Source organism: Stegostoma tigrinum, chromosome 28, assembly GCF_030684315.1.
Source record: "Stegostoma tigrinum isolate sSteTig4 chromosome 28, sSteTig4.hap1, whole genome shotgun sequence".
Classification (NCBI taxonomy): Eukaryota; Metazoa; Chordata; class Chondrichthyes; order Orectolobiformes; family Stegostomatidae; genus Stegostoma; species Stegostoma tigrinum.
Window position 1 is genome coordinate 24,229,297 of NC_081381.1, and position 16,485 is coordinate 24,245,781.

At 39.3% G+C, this 16,485-nt stretch overlaps 1 protein-coding gene across 9 annotated transcripts in view; it reads right to left on the minus strand.

Annotated features, from left to right (window-relative positions):
• Positions 1-768: 768 nt before the first annotated feature.
• camta1a (calmodulin binding transcription activator 1a) overlaps positions 769-16,485 on the minus strand; it is a 1,145,933-nt gene continuing 1,130,216 nt past the window's right edge. For 3 of the 9 annotated variants that reach the window (XM_048561404.2, XM_048561403.2, XM_048561401.2), the window contains 2 exons: positions 12,808-12,876; positions 769-7,763 (listed from right to left, as the gene is read on the minus strand). In XM_048561404.2, coding sequence (XP_048417361.1) covers positions 7,731-7,763; positions 12,808-12,876 — 102 coding nt within the window. In that variant the 3' untranslated portion in view covers positions 769-7,730. The remainder of the gene's footprint in view (positions 7,764-12,807; positions 12,877-16,485) is intronic. The other 6 variants (XM_059655607.1, XM_048561407.2, XM_048561408.2 and 3 more) reach the window with 3 other exon arrangements.

Below are 16,485 nucleotides of genomic sequence, written 5' to 3' on the forward strand. Positions count from 1 at the left end.
TTGAAATTAAAGTTTGGGGCAATTTCACAGCAATGCCTGAAAGCATAGCCTAACTAGTAAGATGTAAATTTATTCCACCAGCTCTTATGAGGACAGGATGGAGACAAAGGAATTCAAATAGAGATCAGAGATTTAGTATAGGTTAGAAGAAAAGCATTGGAGGGGACAGGGATAAATCTACCTCACTGGCCACAGAAATATGCAAGACCATAGATGGAAAGAATGGGGATAAATCACAACGCACAGTCATTCAGACCCAAGCTGTAACCTTAAAATGTTCAAGTCTTCATTGGGATGGCTGCTAACAGCTAGAGAATCTAGTTTCGGATAGACGGTTGGAATTCTAATGGCCTAGACAGCTGAAGGAAACATCATCTAAGCTTTCAGCTCCAGATTTTATTCCACTAACCCCCAGTGGGCAAAGAGCATGTGTGCAAAAGGCAAATGGGAATGGCATACAAGCTTGGCTGTGATGCCCTACATGGTTCAACAACCCTTTGTCACTTATTTTCTAGGCCCACTGATGAACGATGGCCATTTGGTTGAGTCTGAAACCCTCCAGATTGTCAAGCCTTCAGGGATTTAAGATGAATCTTCTGAATACTGTTGTGAGCAACCCAGTGCTGGAAATTATAAGGGACATGACAAAAAGTCGTGAAGTTTTTCCATTTTCCTTGGAAAACTTTTATTTATTAATTTAAAAAATACTGAAGATGCGTTAAGAGATTGTTTGACAGGTCGAGACGGTTGGAATCTGGACGTCATGTGATGAATACATCCAATCTGATTAGGCAATTCTGCACTCAAAACGCACCGTTAATCCGTACCCCAGCTGAATGAGGGGTGAGGGAAGATGAGGTCCAGGAAATATGTGGGCCAGGGAAGGCAAGGTGTAGGAAACGTGCTGTCCAGATGAAAGGTTAGGTCCTGGGATAGGCAAGGGGAAGGACATCTGGGAAATTAAAAACACAGTAACAGAAATGCTCCAACAATCTATCCATCAGAGGGCACCATAGTGCCAAGAGTCAAAAAGTTGCCCAGTGAAAGAAGAACAATGAGTTTAAAACAATATATAATAAATAAATTTAACAAACTATCATGAGATTTTTCTTTTGTTTTTTTAATTTACAGCAGAAAGGATTATAAAGCATTCAAAAACATCTTACATAATTTTTAAGGGCAATTTAAAATGTTTGCATGACTCTGGCAGCTGGGCTATCCCTTGTAAAGCTTCTAAACAGCTGTGACCCAGCAACACTCACATGCAGACATACAAAAACAGGGAAAAAAATAAAAAAAAACTTAAAAAGGTTTAAAAAAGAGGAGGGAAAGAGAGGAAAGAAAAAAGAGCAAGAGAAAGAAAATAAAAGAAGGACCTACACTAGTATCACATGCAAGTGTCAGCAACCCCAGGAGTGTTGTAGCTTACTCTGGGCTGTTGCGTGTGTGCAACAAAGCTTTGCATTTTCTAGAATTTTCTTTTTTTTAAGGATTTTTTTGTGCAATGTTATGACCTGTTTTTCTAATTGATGAACAGATGAAGTGGACATTCTCTCCATTACTGTCAGATTTTTTTTTGTTCGTATACATCTTTTAAAATTTATTTTGTGTGTGTATGTGCATTGTTTCTTCATGGTATTTAACACACAGTATTTAACATAAAAATGTCTGTTAATCTGTCTTTTCAAAGAGTGAGTTATGGTATAATGCTATATATATATATTATATCCTTACAGTAATCTGCTCAGCAAAGATTATAACTTAATGTTGTGTCTTTTCATTTAGCAATACAGCATTCACATTACTTGGCACCCATTGGCAAAGGAGATAAGTCTTGGTAGCCAAACAGAAAAGAAATATGTAAATGTAAACTTTTCAGTTATATCATTTTGCTGTTTGTCTTCTAATTCTAAGTACAGTAGGTTTTTTTGCAATTAATCATGCTTTAGCAAAGATGTCCTTCTAAAGAACATTTAAAATAAGGAATTCTTACAGTGATTTTTTTTCATTTTACAGGTCGTTTGCTTCTAATACTTCCTTTTGTTTTGTTTTTTCATTACAGTCATGCACATATCTCCATTTTTTTCATTGTTCTTAAGTATATACACAATATATACAAACAGTATATCCACATTGCTAGCTCATTCAGATAAAACTATACAAATTCCCATTCTGCCTTCACCAATCTTGTTACAACTCACAGTAAAATAATTCATTGTTGGCATCCCCTGTTTTTATTCACTTTGCACTCATTACCCAATCATGTTCTTCAATATATACAGAGTCCACCAGGTTACTGACAGTAGCCAAGAATATGGACATTACTGGCCAGCAGAATACATCACACTAGTCCTTATTGGCTTGTATGATGTCAAGGCAATGAATGTGACCCCTCAAAAAAACGTCCTATTTTTGAAAGGCTAAAAAAGCTTAAATGCTTTTTAAAACAAAAAGAAAACAAAGAATAAATTAAATAATCAAAGCTTTAAATAAACTATTTATATATTATTTATATATTAAAAAAAGTTCAGACTAAATAAAAGTTATAAAGTAAGGCAAAATAAAGTGCTGGACGTGACAGGACACTAGCTAGGTGACAGCGACTGTTGAGGAAGAAAGGTTTTGGGAGTTTTTGGAAAAGGCTAACACCCAGCTTATGTGGAACTTTTCCTCCCCTCTTACAACTTCCTTTGTTTGCTGTGCACTGTGGCCAGGTAGAGACAAGCTAGGGAGCATTGCTCACAAATAGGTGGGAAATTGAGAGGCCTTCGCCCTGCATGTTCTTGACATGTGTTCTCCAAATGCCATCTCAATTTCAATTTGTAACTATCATCAGTCGGTCACAGGCTTAAATGTGTCTGTTACATACATCATGAACTCAAAAGGCAATAAAAATATCATTTATGTCACAATGTTTTTATCTGCTGAAGGGTCAAAATAAAGATTATAAATAACTTTTCTATGGTGCCCTCAAAGAGTTAACATATCCTGGATGGGATGGTGTGAAGTTTAAGTAATTTGCTTATTTGTCCAATTATTTATTTATTCAGTAGTTTTCATTTCTTCCCATTCCATTTGCCCTCAGCTTGAAATACAGTTTAAGTGGGAAATCCTCTCACATCAGAAATTTTATGTTAACTGACTACCAGAGTCAGCGATAAAGCTTCAACTCAACAGCTTTGCCAATGATGTATCAAATGACAACATGCCTTTGTAAAGCAAAGGAACAACTTCCTACTGGAAATACAATTGTGTTTACAGTTCCCAACTATCATTCTATGTTTTTAATAGTACAGGTAGTTCTCTGGTAGCATTCTGTTAAGCTACTGTTCAGTGATTGAAAACAAAGTTTAAAAAAAGGGAAATAAAGTATGTGGAATTCACAGTGTAGATTGCATCCACTGAGAGTGAAGCAGTTTCCTATCTGACCACAGCACTGGGCTCAAGGTAGATAATGAATTAATAAAGGGTTGAGTTTCCTTCTATATCTCAGTTTAAACTTAATCTGAAACACCTAACCCTTTACAACAGGAAAAATAGACGGTCCAATAGAAGGCATTGTCTCTCTTCAACGTACCTAACTGGTATAGGAGGTGGCAGTGCCTATTTCATCACTGTTGGTCTCACAAGGCCTTATATGTTTATGGTAAAGTAGAGTTAGCATAATTTTCTGTCCTGTTCCCATAAGCACATCTGTTCTTTCAGTCATCTCTGGTCTTCACGAAAACCAGGTCAATTACCAGTTGCTGGTGAAAGGACATGCATTTCCATGGTTGACTGTCAAACCAAAAAAAAACTAACTACTCATAAACAAAGAAAAACAAATATACAGCTGCCTGATTGGAATCAGGTGGTTATGCCTCCAAAACTCCTCAGGATGAAAGCTTCCCATAGGCTGCATGGAATAGACGACCAGCACTGTCTCAAAGAAGCGCAGAACTAATGAACAGACATTTAAATCAAAATTCTTTCATGTCACTTAGACCCTGCATAATTTTGGACTTTTCTGGGAAGAAGGAACCCTGCACTTCATTGATCTGGTCCATGGTTAGTACTTGATCATTCAAATGGAATTAGGAGGAAGGAACAGACCTCAGAGCTCCATAAGAATGATCTGCTGCCATTGTTAAACTGAGTGTAGGCTCCCATGGCCAACCAAGTTCAACCCTCTCTGGCAACTCCAGGACTTCAGCGTGAGAGTCAAGGCTGGTACTCCGATGCAGTCCTGAGGCAGGGTGCGCTATCAAACGTGCTGTCTTTAGGATGAAATCTTAAACCCTGACTGACCTCTCAGGTAGTGTAAAAGATCTCATCACATTATTTTGAACAACACGTGAGGTAACCTTGGTGTCCTGGTTAATACTTATCCACCATTTAACATCACAACAACTGATTATCTGGACACTACCACATTGTTGTTTATGGGAGTTTGCACCATACAAATAGGCTACTGTGTTTCCTACAACAGTGACTACAGTTCAATAAGTACTTCATTGCCTATAAAATGGTTTGAGACATCTGGTCGTCATGAAAAACATGATATAAATGTAAGTATTTATTTTTTCATTTATTTCCAAATTTTCAAGCAGGCTCCTTCCTGTCTTTTTCCTAACTACCTGCCTACCAATATCCAGCTAAAACAGGGCAAGATTCTTGATCCTTAATTGATAAATAAGCATTGAAAATGGAAAGAAAACAAGAAACAACATGCATTTACGAACTACCTTTCCCGACCTCAGGACATACCAAGACATTTCACAACCAAGGAAGCATCCATCCTGAAAAGCATGACTGTGTAATGTGGGGAGAAATGGCAGTAAATTGCACACTGCAGGCTCCTTCAAACATTAGTATAAATAATTTCATAAGTCTGTTTTATGCAATGTTTTTTTAAAATGATAAACATTGGCATAGCCCATGAAAAAACTCGGACAGATGAACTGCAAACAGTATTAGCTTTCAAGAGAGGAGAAAAGAAAACAAAAGAGAATATTGGCAGGATGAAGATAGGGAGAAGGATGTGTTCACAGAAACATATGGGACCTCATGCACTTTCAGGCAGAAATCTTGAGATGAACTGGTGCAACACCTTAAAATTCTCTCAGCTCCTGCAATACTCCAATTTTGTTAACACCATTTTAAAAAACTCTTCAATAATACTTTATGCAGATACATTCACTCTGTTATCTAACTTATTTTTAACTGACCCACTTTAATGTAGCACCTAAGGGGGTTCTGAATACCCAGCTGGCTAAAAATGGCATATGTTGTATATTTTTGTATAGTATGTATATATGCTTTAAGATCTTCTGCCAAACTCAATTGATGCATGAGGTTAGAATCTAGCTGAGGTTAATACTTAATAGATCAGCTCAGTATATATTGCTTGAATTTACAAGGTTTGAATACAAAATTACTCAGATTGGGGGTGAAATGAATGCCCTGCAGAGTCAGGATTCAAGGAGATAAAATACAGTGCTTTTTAGCAGTGTGTACATTTAATTTGTCTTTGAGGCAATTCGCCAAAGATCCTCAGACAAGGCCTTCCAATCCCACAGTAACTACCATTTAGCAGGACAGGTGCAGCAGATATTTGGGAGCACCATGACCTGCAAGTTCTTCTTTAAGTCACTACCATCCTGACTTAGATATATCTCGTTGTTCCTTCAGTGTTTCTTGGTCAAAATCCTGGAACTCTCTCCTAACAGGCACTTTGAGTCTACCTACCGCAATGGACTGCAGCAGTTCAAGAAGGCAGCTTACCACCACCTTCTCAAGGGCAACTAGGGACAGGCAAGAAATGTTGGCCCAGCCGGTGACATCCATGCCCCACGAGTGAATACAAAAAAAACACCCAGTGTCTTCTGGGATCTCCAGCATTTACACAGACTATTGACTGATTACAAGATAATAATTACCTGGACACTGGTGCAGTTCAGAGTAGCACAGTTAACAAAAAATCCTAAAGCCCGATTGAGGACGGCAGCTGAACCCTTGAAGCTGCAGGACCAATCAGAGGCCTTCCAGATTGAAAGGACCAGTAACTACAAAAAGAAGTTAAGTAACAGAGAATGTGTTTCAACATGTAGGACCAACTTTCTTTCAGTTTCTGCAGTCTGGCCACTACTGTCTGGGGAAGCTGGGTGGGGGAATCCCCTCTACAAGTCTGCATGAGACAGGGAGTGCTCTTGGTTTGCCTGGAGCGCAGACCCCCAAATCTGCCACTTGTTGCCCACCTCCTGGCCCCAGCCAGTGCAGGAAATTGGAAATTTCCAAATTTGCCTCCTTTAATTGGATATAAGCCTCTTAATTGGGCCTAGCTGACTATCCGTGAGTGGGAAGTGTATGTAGCCCTGTTAGTCCCAGTTCTTGCTTTCATTAAAATGGCTTGGCAATGGGAAACTGACAGGCAACCAAAAGCAGTCTTTCCAATACTCTGCCACCTCCTGTCTTAGCCTCGCTGCTGTCCAAAAATTCAAGCCTGTTAGACTGACACTAGCTTAAAGTTGCAAACATTATAATCAAACAAGCTCCAACATACTCAAACATTCCCTAGCACCTTGATTCTGCCCAGTGTTCTGAGTTATTGTTCAGGAACAGGCTCCTTTTAAATGGTGAGGTTCTGGAAACCAGAGACCATGAGTGTCTGCAGTGTCTGATTTTCTCCAACCAAGTATATTTTGATCAACAATTGAACTACTGATGGATTTTGCAATATTGATGGTGTTCATCAAAATCTTGCAATAAAATACATCCAGTAAGAATCCACAACATTGCCCAAATGTACTAAAAAAAGTCATAGCCTGGTATTGCTCTGTACTTCTGACTCCAGTAAGCTACAGTTGGGCAATCAAAGGTTATTAGGACTGCAATCTCACTGATATGGTGTGTCCAATTCAGGAGATAAAGAAGGTAGGCCTGGGTTTGGGGTGGCAGGAAAATGACCAACTTACCCAGAAATGAACACAAAATCTTTAGAGAGTAATTATAACACAGCTTGTTGGACTCCCCCCATATTTTGGCAACTGGCATTAAACATCTTGAACAAGGGCCCTTGTCCCCTTCTGTCTCCTCTTTTCTAAAACCTGAGTCTGGACTATCAGTAATATTGTTGCAGCATGTTGACTGATAAGCAGCTCTTAATGAAAGTAGGGAGGTAGGTCAAAGAAAGAAACTGTATGCCTTTTACTGGACCAGTTCCTATCACCAGAGTGTGGAAAAGGCCACATCTAACAAGTGGCACATGCGATACCTGTCACTTCCTGGCTCAGGCTATTCGTCCACATAAGCTGTGCAGTGCCTTCTCTGTCATTCTAATACTCCCCTCAGTTCACTCACCTGCTTTTCTTCACTCTTTGTTTGATTTCTCTACATACATTTGCTTATTCCTGACAATAAACCCCTTTTTTTTTGTGTTGCAAACCTTTACACAAGTTTACAGTACTACGCACCAGGCTGGTAAAGAGGTTATTTCATTCTACAAGTTAATTTCAAGTTCTTAAAACAATAAATTGCAAGTTCTATGGCGCCTTGTTTTGTTTTCTTTAAAAAAAGTTCCATAAAAGTGCCGATGTGGTCGAGAGAAAAAAAGTTTCTAGAGCCTTGTTGCGATGAGAGTGTTGCTAATCTTCCCAAATCTCTAGTGATCTTTTGTAAATGTCTCTGATATAAACGTAAAGAAAACAGTCAGGAAGCAATGTTACATTGCTATGGGGTGCTTCTGTAAATCTTCAGGTTCCTTGGCCTTTCTCAATTCTTTCACTCTGAAGGGAGGGAGAGGGAATAAAAGAGAGTAGAGTTACAAGTTACAGACATCAATGTCAATAAATACACCAAGGGCACAATAACAAGGAGTGATTGTAACTTTGGGAATGACTGAATTTAGAACAGTTTGATACAGCATAGAAGGAGGCCATTCAGATTAACACGCCCTATGCCATCTCTTTGAAAGAGCTAATTTATCAGTTCAACTCTCCTGAGAGTACAAGGCAGCAAGCAGTTCCTCAAAAAAAATCATATTACCTTATGAAGCAAATTGTTATGGGCCTGTGGCTTCAAATCTGCTAAAACTGTTGATTTAGGGTTACAGATGCATTAGGAGTATAATGGTGTCAGCTATATTATTGGACTGTATAAATAAACTGGAATGCTGGGTGAGTAAGCCAGAGAATGAGAACTTAAAACCCAGCACGGCAATTTGTAAATTTGAATTGAGTTTTATAAAGTAACGTGTAGACAAAAGTGACTGCAAAGACATCTCTATAAAAATCCCAGTTGGTTCATTAGGAAAGGAAGTCTGTTCCTTTTTATGACTCCAGTCCATTCTGAATGTGGTTAATTCTCACTTAGCCTCTGAAATGGCTGAGTAAGCCTCTCATTTGTGTCATACCACTGAGGCAGAGGGTAATAAACACCAGCCTTAAGATTATCAACATTAACAGAATGAATCTCTGCTGGATTCTAGAAGTGGATCCTGGGCCATTCAGAGTTGATTCTGATTGGTTCTGTGAGCAAAAGCTTGACACATGGAATATAATGTGTAGAAAATGTGAGGTTATGAACTTTGGCAAGAAGAACAGAATATTATTTAAATTGAGAATGACTGCAGAAATACATTTGGGGTCCTCACACAAAATAGTCTGCATCCAAATTCAGTATGTAATAGGGAAGGCAAAGGGAATGTTGGCCATTATTTCAAAGGGAATGGAGTATAAAAATTGGGAAATTTTACTCAACCTGTACAAGACATTGGTTAAATTACACTGAGAATACTGTGAAGAGTTTTGGTCTGGTTACTGAAGGAAAGATGTACTGATGCTGAAGACAGTCCAGAGAAGATTCACCAATTTGATTGCAGGAATGGAGGGATTTACCTAGGAATAGAAGTTCAGTAAGGATGACCCTGAGCTCATTGGAGTTTAGAAGAACGAGAGGTGACCTTCTTGAAACAAATCAGATTCTCAAGGGGCTTATTGGGGTACACGTGGAAAGGTTCTGATCCCTTTTAGGAGTGTCCACAGCCAGATGAAATAATCTCAGAGTAAGGAGTCACTTATTTAAGGCAGAGAGGAAGAATTTCTTCTCTCAGACAGTACAAAATCTATGAAACGTTTTATCACAGAGAACTGTTCATGCTGGGTCATTTTGAATATTCAAGACAGCAACAGACTAATTTCTAATCAATAAGGGAATCAAGGAGTATGGGAAGAAGGCAGGAAACTAGAATTGAGGATTATCAGATTAACCACAATTTTACTGAATGGCAGAGCAGACTCAATAGACCAAATAGCCTACTTCTGTTCCTACGCTTTATGGCCTTATTGTTGTTATGCACCAGAGGTACCTCTGGTGACCTGATGTCCATTTGAAATCAGCAGGGAGTGAAGACATCCTGGGCTGTACAATGAATGTCCTACCATGCCTCTCTTTGACTGGGTAAAACATCAGGCCACTCCTTGCTGATTGCTTGCAACAGCAGAGATTTTTGGAGTCGGCTGGAATCTGAGACACGCCCACTCCTAACAAGACTGAACACGATTTGAACTTCTGAGATAATGGGAACTGCAGATGCTGGAGAATCCAAGATAATAAAATGTGAGGCTGGATGAACACAGCAGGCCAAGCAGCATCTCCTGAAATGCTGCTTGGCCTGCTGTGTTCATCCAACTTCACAATTTGAACTTCTCTCAGATTTTCTACCCTGCCCCCACCTACATTTGAAATCAATTGAATTCTGCCACCATCTTTGGGATTACAAACTGCTGTCTATTAAACAGCGCAGGATGTGAGAATGGAACATCAAGCACCAGAGATGTAGGCTCAATAGCAAAAGACAAATGTTTGGCCTGATTACTGTCAAGAACTTTACTTTGAGTGATTTATCAAGGCTTAGAATATTCAATTTTTTAAACTCAGTACTAATTTCTCCAGAAGTCTCCTAATCTGCGATTATTGAAGCCCACCTGTGGTCCCAAATCTATGTGTAGCCATTCTACACGTGTGAGCCGAGGTCATTAAGCTATTTGATTGCAGAAGCCATCACAGCTGAGCCTGATCTCAAAGTACAGTTCTTCACCACAGAAGATGAGGCAGGGGACTGGGTGTGGTGTTGGGGAAGTGAGGCATCAGGACTGCTGAAGCTGAAAGCACTGCCCTGAGCAAGGACCTGCTAACCTGCACAAGAAAAAGGATGAGTCCTAGGGCATCCCTGGTCCAGTTGTGACTTTTCATCCACAAGGCATCGAGTCTCTGGTTCCAGTAGCCCACCCCACCCCACACCACACACATCCAACCACAGGAGGCTATTTCTAATCAGCTGGCAGCCTCAGCGAAATGTTGTGGGGTGGGGGTGGGAGGTCATCCTGCTGTAGGAAAATGCCAGCAATTCTGTAAACGCAGCACTAATTGGGGCCTGAATGATTAATTGGCTACAAGCCTCCAACTCTCAAAGCTATGGAACTCTGTTTTTTGTAATCATCAACCCCTTCCTGCACCATCCGCATAATCGACAGGCTTTTAAAAACCCAAATTTGGCATTGTATAATCTCCACTTTCTGATTCAGACAATATTCTCTCTTCTGATTTCCAAGCTTCCTGGTATTCTTGCTCTGTGAAATTTGCCCTTCTCAGTCAGGCTGGCCACACAAGACTAAGATAGTGAACAGCAGAGGGCACTCCAATCTAATTGTGGTTGGGCTGGTGAATGGATTGGAGAAATACAGACACTATGACAATATTGCAATTTCCAATGTTGGTGAAGGGGGCTGATTGGCAGCTTACAGAAATTTGTATATTTGATATAGTTTGTGAAGAAATAAAGGAATGTATTTGGTAGACAAAAGTTTCCAAGGTGATGATGTTCCATCCAATTACCATTAAAATTTTACAGCTCCCATCATAACTTTCTGAAGTTAAATCTTTTTTTTAATCTGTGCATCAAATCTAATAATGGACAAATTTTACTTGTATGGATTTTGGAAATTTTCTAATCACCCTGTTCAGAGATGTTACTATACACCTCCGAAGCAGGAGGAACTTCACAAAGATTTCACACATCAATTCACAAACTGTGCAGACACACACGTACAGACTCAACCAGGTCAGGATCCTCACAATCAAAGAAAATAAAAACAAAGGCATCGAGGATGTTTTCTAAATTACAGGCCCCTCCAGGTTAATTTTGGTCAGAAGTGCTGCCAGGTCTGATTGGCTGTTCCTCAAGTGGGACTATCAGCAAGCTGTTTGACAATGGGAGCACCACAGTTCACCCCAATTCTGACCTTAATTAATGTTCACACGTGCCAACTTATCAGTCTTGGGTTGCAGGAACAGATGGTTGATTGTTTCAGTGGACCCATGGCAGTGAAGCATTTTGAATATATGAATTACATTCAGGGATCAAAGGTGGCCTTTTTTGTGTGCAGCAAATGGAGTAGAGCCAAACAACCACCAGGCAAGCAAGGTGAAAAAGATTTCCAATTGATTATTTCCTTACAAAGAACTGAAGAAGCATTATTTTGGATACAGCTTTTCAGAAATATGCGATCACTGAATGTCTAGGGGTATATGCAACTGGGTAGCCCATCAATATTCATTGTCTTGGCCCACCTACAAAGGCTGCCAACTAAGATACTAGAGTGTGACAAGTTACCAAGGAATTGCATCATCAATGGCTTCAGGAACAGAGGAGTTTGTGCAAGTGTCACTGTCAATTCTTGTCGATGTGCAGTGGTAACATTGTGCATCCTCAGCCCAGAACAACAGAGGAGTCTGACGCATTCAAAGAGGAGCTGGATAGACTTCTCATTCAGCAGGGAAGAGGAGGACTGGTGCAAAAGCAATTGTGGAGCTGAACCACAGCAGAATGGCCCATTGTCATTCTTAAACATTTAGAATTCAAATAAGGACAGTTGCGCAGCTGACAGAAAAGCTTACTTGTCTATGTGTTTTGCTTTTCAATTCAATAATAGCATAAAAATCATGAATTCCCCTACAAACAGTGCAATTTTCAATATAAATAGCATGCAGTTCCCTGGAAGAACATACCAAGGCCAATGTTACATGTACTCATGCTCTTTTTTTTATTTCTGAGCATTCCTGTAGACTTGGATATGAAACATTATCTTAACAGGTGTTTGCTTTATGTGGCGACCTGGTAGACCATTGGTTTTCAAACTGAGGTTCCCAGACAGGGGTCTCTTCAGGTCAGTGGATTTATTTCATTTTTTGTATTTGTTGAGTTATTTGCACTTTTCTGCAGTTATGTACAAATGTTAAAAAAATCCTTTCTTCCATCCATGATAAAGTTTCCTTAAATGACTGACGCCATCTTTTGGACGTCAGTATTAGCAAGAGATTTCTCTAAGTATATTAGTATTTGTTGGGATCCTTGGGATTGTGTAAATATTTGTACGGAATTCTCAGGCATGTTTCAATATTAGAAGGGGAGTCCTGGGAGAATGTCAGGATTTGTAAGGGATGCCTGAAAGTATGTGATAATACAGTATTAACAGGAGTGTTGTTGGGAATTTGTTAATATTCTGATGGGGATGTTAGTATTTTGCAGGAGTTGTCTAGAAGTGCAGCAGTATTTGCAGAGAGACTCCTAAGAGCGATATTTGAAAACCACTGGTCTACAGAGATGAGGCTCACCTTCAGACTGAGTCAGTCTGCAATATATATGTTACAACAAGATATCTAATGACAATAAAACCAGAAATGTTTTTCTTTTCAGCATTGATGGAATAATTACAACAAAGTGACAGAATGACAGTACAGTTTTTGAGATGGAAAGTTGTAATAGATTACCTCCCTCCGCGTATGTAAGGGTTCAGCTCTAAGACTCCAGCAAATGTGGTTCTCTTTCCTCCCAGTGCGCTGTGGATAGCCATAGTAAAGTGTTTTAGAGGAACTTGTTTTTGTTTGATCTTTTATTGTGTCTGATTTCACACTGGGTACAGGTAAAGGCCATAGAACATTAACTGTGTGCTGGATTTTTAAAATTCTATTTCATCCCAAACTGCTTAATTTCATTCATTCATGCTTAATCTTACACTGGGCAAAGGCTTGGCACAAAGAACTGACAATTGGATAGTTTAAATTCCTTGCATTTCCAGTGCCTGTTCTGCAAGTCATGACTGGAATCAGAGATGATCAAGATCAGTGCTAAAAGTGGACTCAGAACAGTCAAACTTTCAGAGTAAAGGATTTACTTCCAGATGAGCAAGCTCAATTGGCCAGTAATTCTCTGTGGTGAATGTGTTTGGGCTATTCGATTTCCTGTTCATTCTGAATCTGAAAGATACTTAAATAAATGAGGGCTGAAATTGTACTGTAACAGTAATATGTTTTTAGTAAAGGCATTAAGCCATTGTATTAGTTTTTCATCAAAACAGTGGCAGAGGGATTTTGAATGAGCCTGTTGCCAATATTACATCTGGCTGGTGACATTTATTATAATAAAATATTTTTTTAAAATACAGGCATTTTCTAAACTTGAGATTATCCAAATTTATTTCATTTGCACTTTAATAGGTGGTCAGAGTGGCTTTCATTACAGCTGTTGCGACATCTCAAACCCTAGTTCCACACAGGCCCATGGATAATTTCCTGTTTTAATGTTGCTTGAAGATAAATTGTTATTGAAATTTTTTGGAATGCTTTTCTTTTGGAGGTCAATTGTAGGTGATGCTGCATCTGTTAAGGAACTGGTCTCAAAAGAGTAAGGATATGCACATTTAAACAGTCAAGGTCACTGAGGCTAATGCGCTGTTAGCTACCAATTGTTGGTTCAGCCAGAGTAGCCTGTCAGGCTCAGAAATCCCGTCCCAGTCAGATAGACTTCTAAAGTTATCAGCACAAGCCAAAGCTACTAAAGTGTAATTTTTAAATTGGAGATATAAAGGACTGCAAACTGAGTGAGCTATAGCATTAAGGCCTTTAACAGAGTTGTATCAAAGCTCTTGCCATTTAATGGAAGTATCAACGTGTCTGTTCAAAATGGATTAATACCTGTGTTCAATTAGCGGAGAAAGAAATTTGACCTGAATGCATCAGTCACAGCAATTTCCAGGCGACAGACAAAGCAAAAAGATGTTAGAGAGGTTGAGGAATGAACCTATTCATGGCTTCATTCTTAAGATTTCTATTCCAAAACTGAACTGGCACGTAGATAATTCTAAGACTACGTAGTATGAACAAAGTATTTCCAACACTGTGGTCTAGTTCCCACACAATAGGACCAAGCTGTCACCAAATACTGAGTTAGTGTGGAGGTTAAATTTATTAAAAATCATATGGGTGCCAAAGAGGCGCTTCATAAGTCCAGATGTGAAAGAGCAGTCTGTGATCTTTCCGTTCCTAGACACACCTACTCCTTCCTTTACCCTTCTTGAATTCCTGAGATTTTCAGCTTCCTCTCTCACTTGTGTCTGTTTCACCTGATCCCAGACTGGGCCACAGTTCAAATTTACACTTGCACAAATGCAGCTTGGAACAGAGTACCAGTCCAGCTCAATATTCCAGTGTTGAAATGGGGCTTGAACAAAGAATGCAGAATTGAAAGTATTACCAACTAAGCTCAGGATCATCACCTTTGAGTGGACTAGCTAACCATGAGAAAACTCAGTTAAGTTATAAAGACTAAATATCTGTAGTGAAATAATTTTTAAAAATTTATTCAGTGGATGAAGGTTTTTGCTGACTGGGCCAGCATTTAGTGCCCACCCTAAATGCCCCAGATGATTGGAAAATTGCCAAATTAACACCCTTATTCAAAAAGGGAGGGAAGCAAAACAGCTAACTATAGGCCAGTTAGCTTAAGACATGTCATTGGGAAAATTGAGTCTATTACAAAGGATATTATATAGAATTTGGAAATGCATAAACTGATCAAACAGAGTTAATGTGGCTTCAGATCGTACCTGACAAATTTATTAGAATTCTTGGAGGAGGTAACAAGCAGGATTGATCAAGTGAAACAAGGAGCTGTAATATATTTGCATTTCCAAAAGGCATTTTGTTACATACTGCACATAATAAGGTAACAGCACCATTTACATTATTTACATTAGCATGGAATAAAGGATTGACTAACAAAAGACAGTTGAGATAATGGGGGCATTTTCAGGATGGCACCTGTAATTTGTGGAATACTACATGAATCAGTGGTGGGGTCACAATCATTTACAATATATGTTAATGACTTGGATGAAAGAAATAAATCTACTATTGCCACATCTGTGGGTCTCACAAAAATAGATGGGAAGACAAGTGATGAGGATGACATAAAGAATCTACATAGACTAAACAGTGAATGGGCAAAAACTTGACGGATGGGCATTTAATGTGGGAAATGTGAGGTTATGCATTTTGGCAGGAAGAATGGAAGACTGAATATTATTTAAATGAAGGAATCCTGCAGAAAGCTGAAGCATGGAATGACTGCAGGGAGAGGAGGGGTTCCTGATGAATGAATCACAGAAGGCTAGTATTCAAGTTCAGCAGGTAATAAGGAATGTAAATGGAATGTTGATCTTTACTTCAAACCGAGTTTAAAATAGGGAAGTCCTGCTAAAACTATGAAAGACCACACCTTAAAATTCTATGAAGAATACTAGTCTAAGATATATTGGTGTTGGAGACAGTTCAGAGAAAGTTCTCTCAGGCAATCCCAAGTATAGAGGGATTTTCTTATGAGGAGAAGTTGAGTTGATTGGGCCTGTCATCATTGTGGTTTGGGAGAATGACAGACAACTTCCTGAAATGAATGAGAATCTCAGGGGTTTGACAGGGTATATGTGGACAGGTTGTTTCCTCGTGGGCGAATCCAGGTCCCAAGGCATAATCTTAATGCAAGGGCTTACTCATTCAAGATAGAAATGAGGAGAATTTCTTTTATTCAGAAAGAGGCAAATCTGTGGAATTCTTTATTGCAGAGAGCTATTGTGCTGGCTTGTTCGGAATATTCAAGGCCAAAATAGACAGATTTTTAATCTGTAAGGGAAACAAAGGGTATGGAGAAAAGTCAGGGAAATGGAGTTGAGGATTAATCGATCAGTCATGACCTCATTAACTGGTGAGGCATAGGTTAAATGGCCTCCTTCTGCTCCTATGCCTTATGATCATCTGGTGTAGAATCACCCACAGTATGGTCAGGGAGAGAGTTCCAGGATTTTGGCCCAGTGACAATGAAGGCATAACAATATATTTCCCTGTTAAACTGGTCAGCTGCTAGGAGGTGATGGTGTTTCCATGTATCTGCTGCCCTTATCCTTCTAAATGGTAGTGCTCATGTGTTTCGAAGGTGCCGTGATGAAGTTTAACACTGCATATTGGAGATGGTTGACACTTCTGCTGCTGTCTGTCAGTAATGGAGGGAGTCTACCTTTGAGGATGTGATGCCAATCAGGTGGGTTGCTTTGTCCTAGATAGTCTCAAGCTTCCTGAGTGTTGTTGGAACTGCACTCATCCAGGCAAATGAGAAAT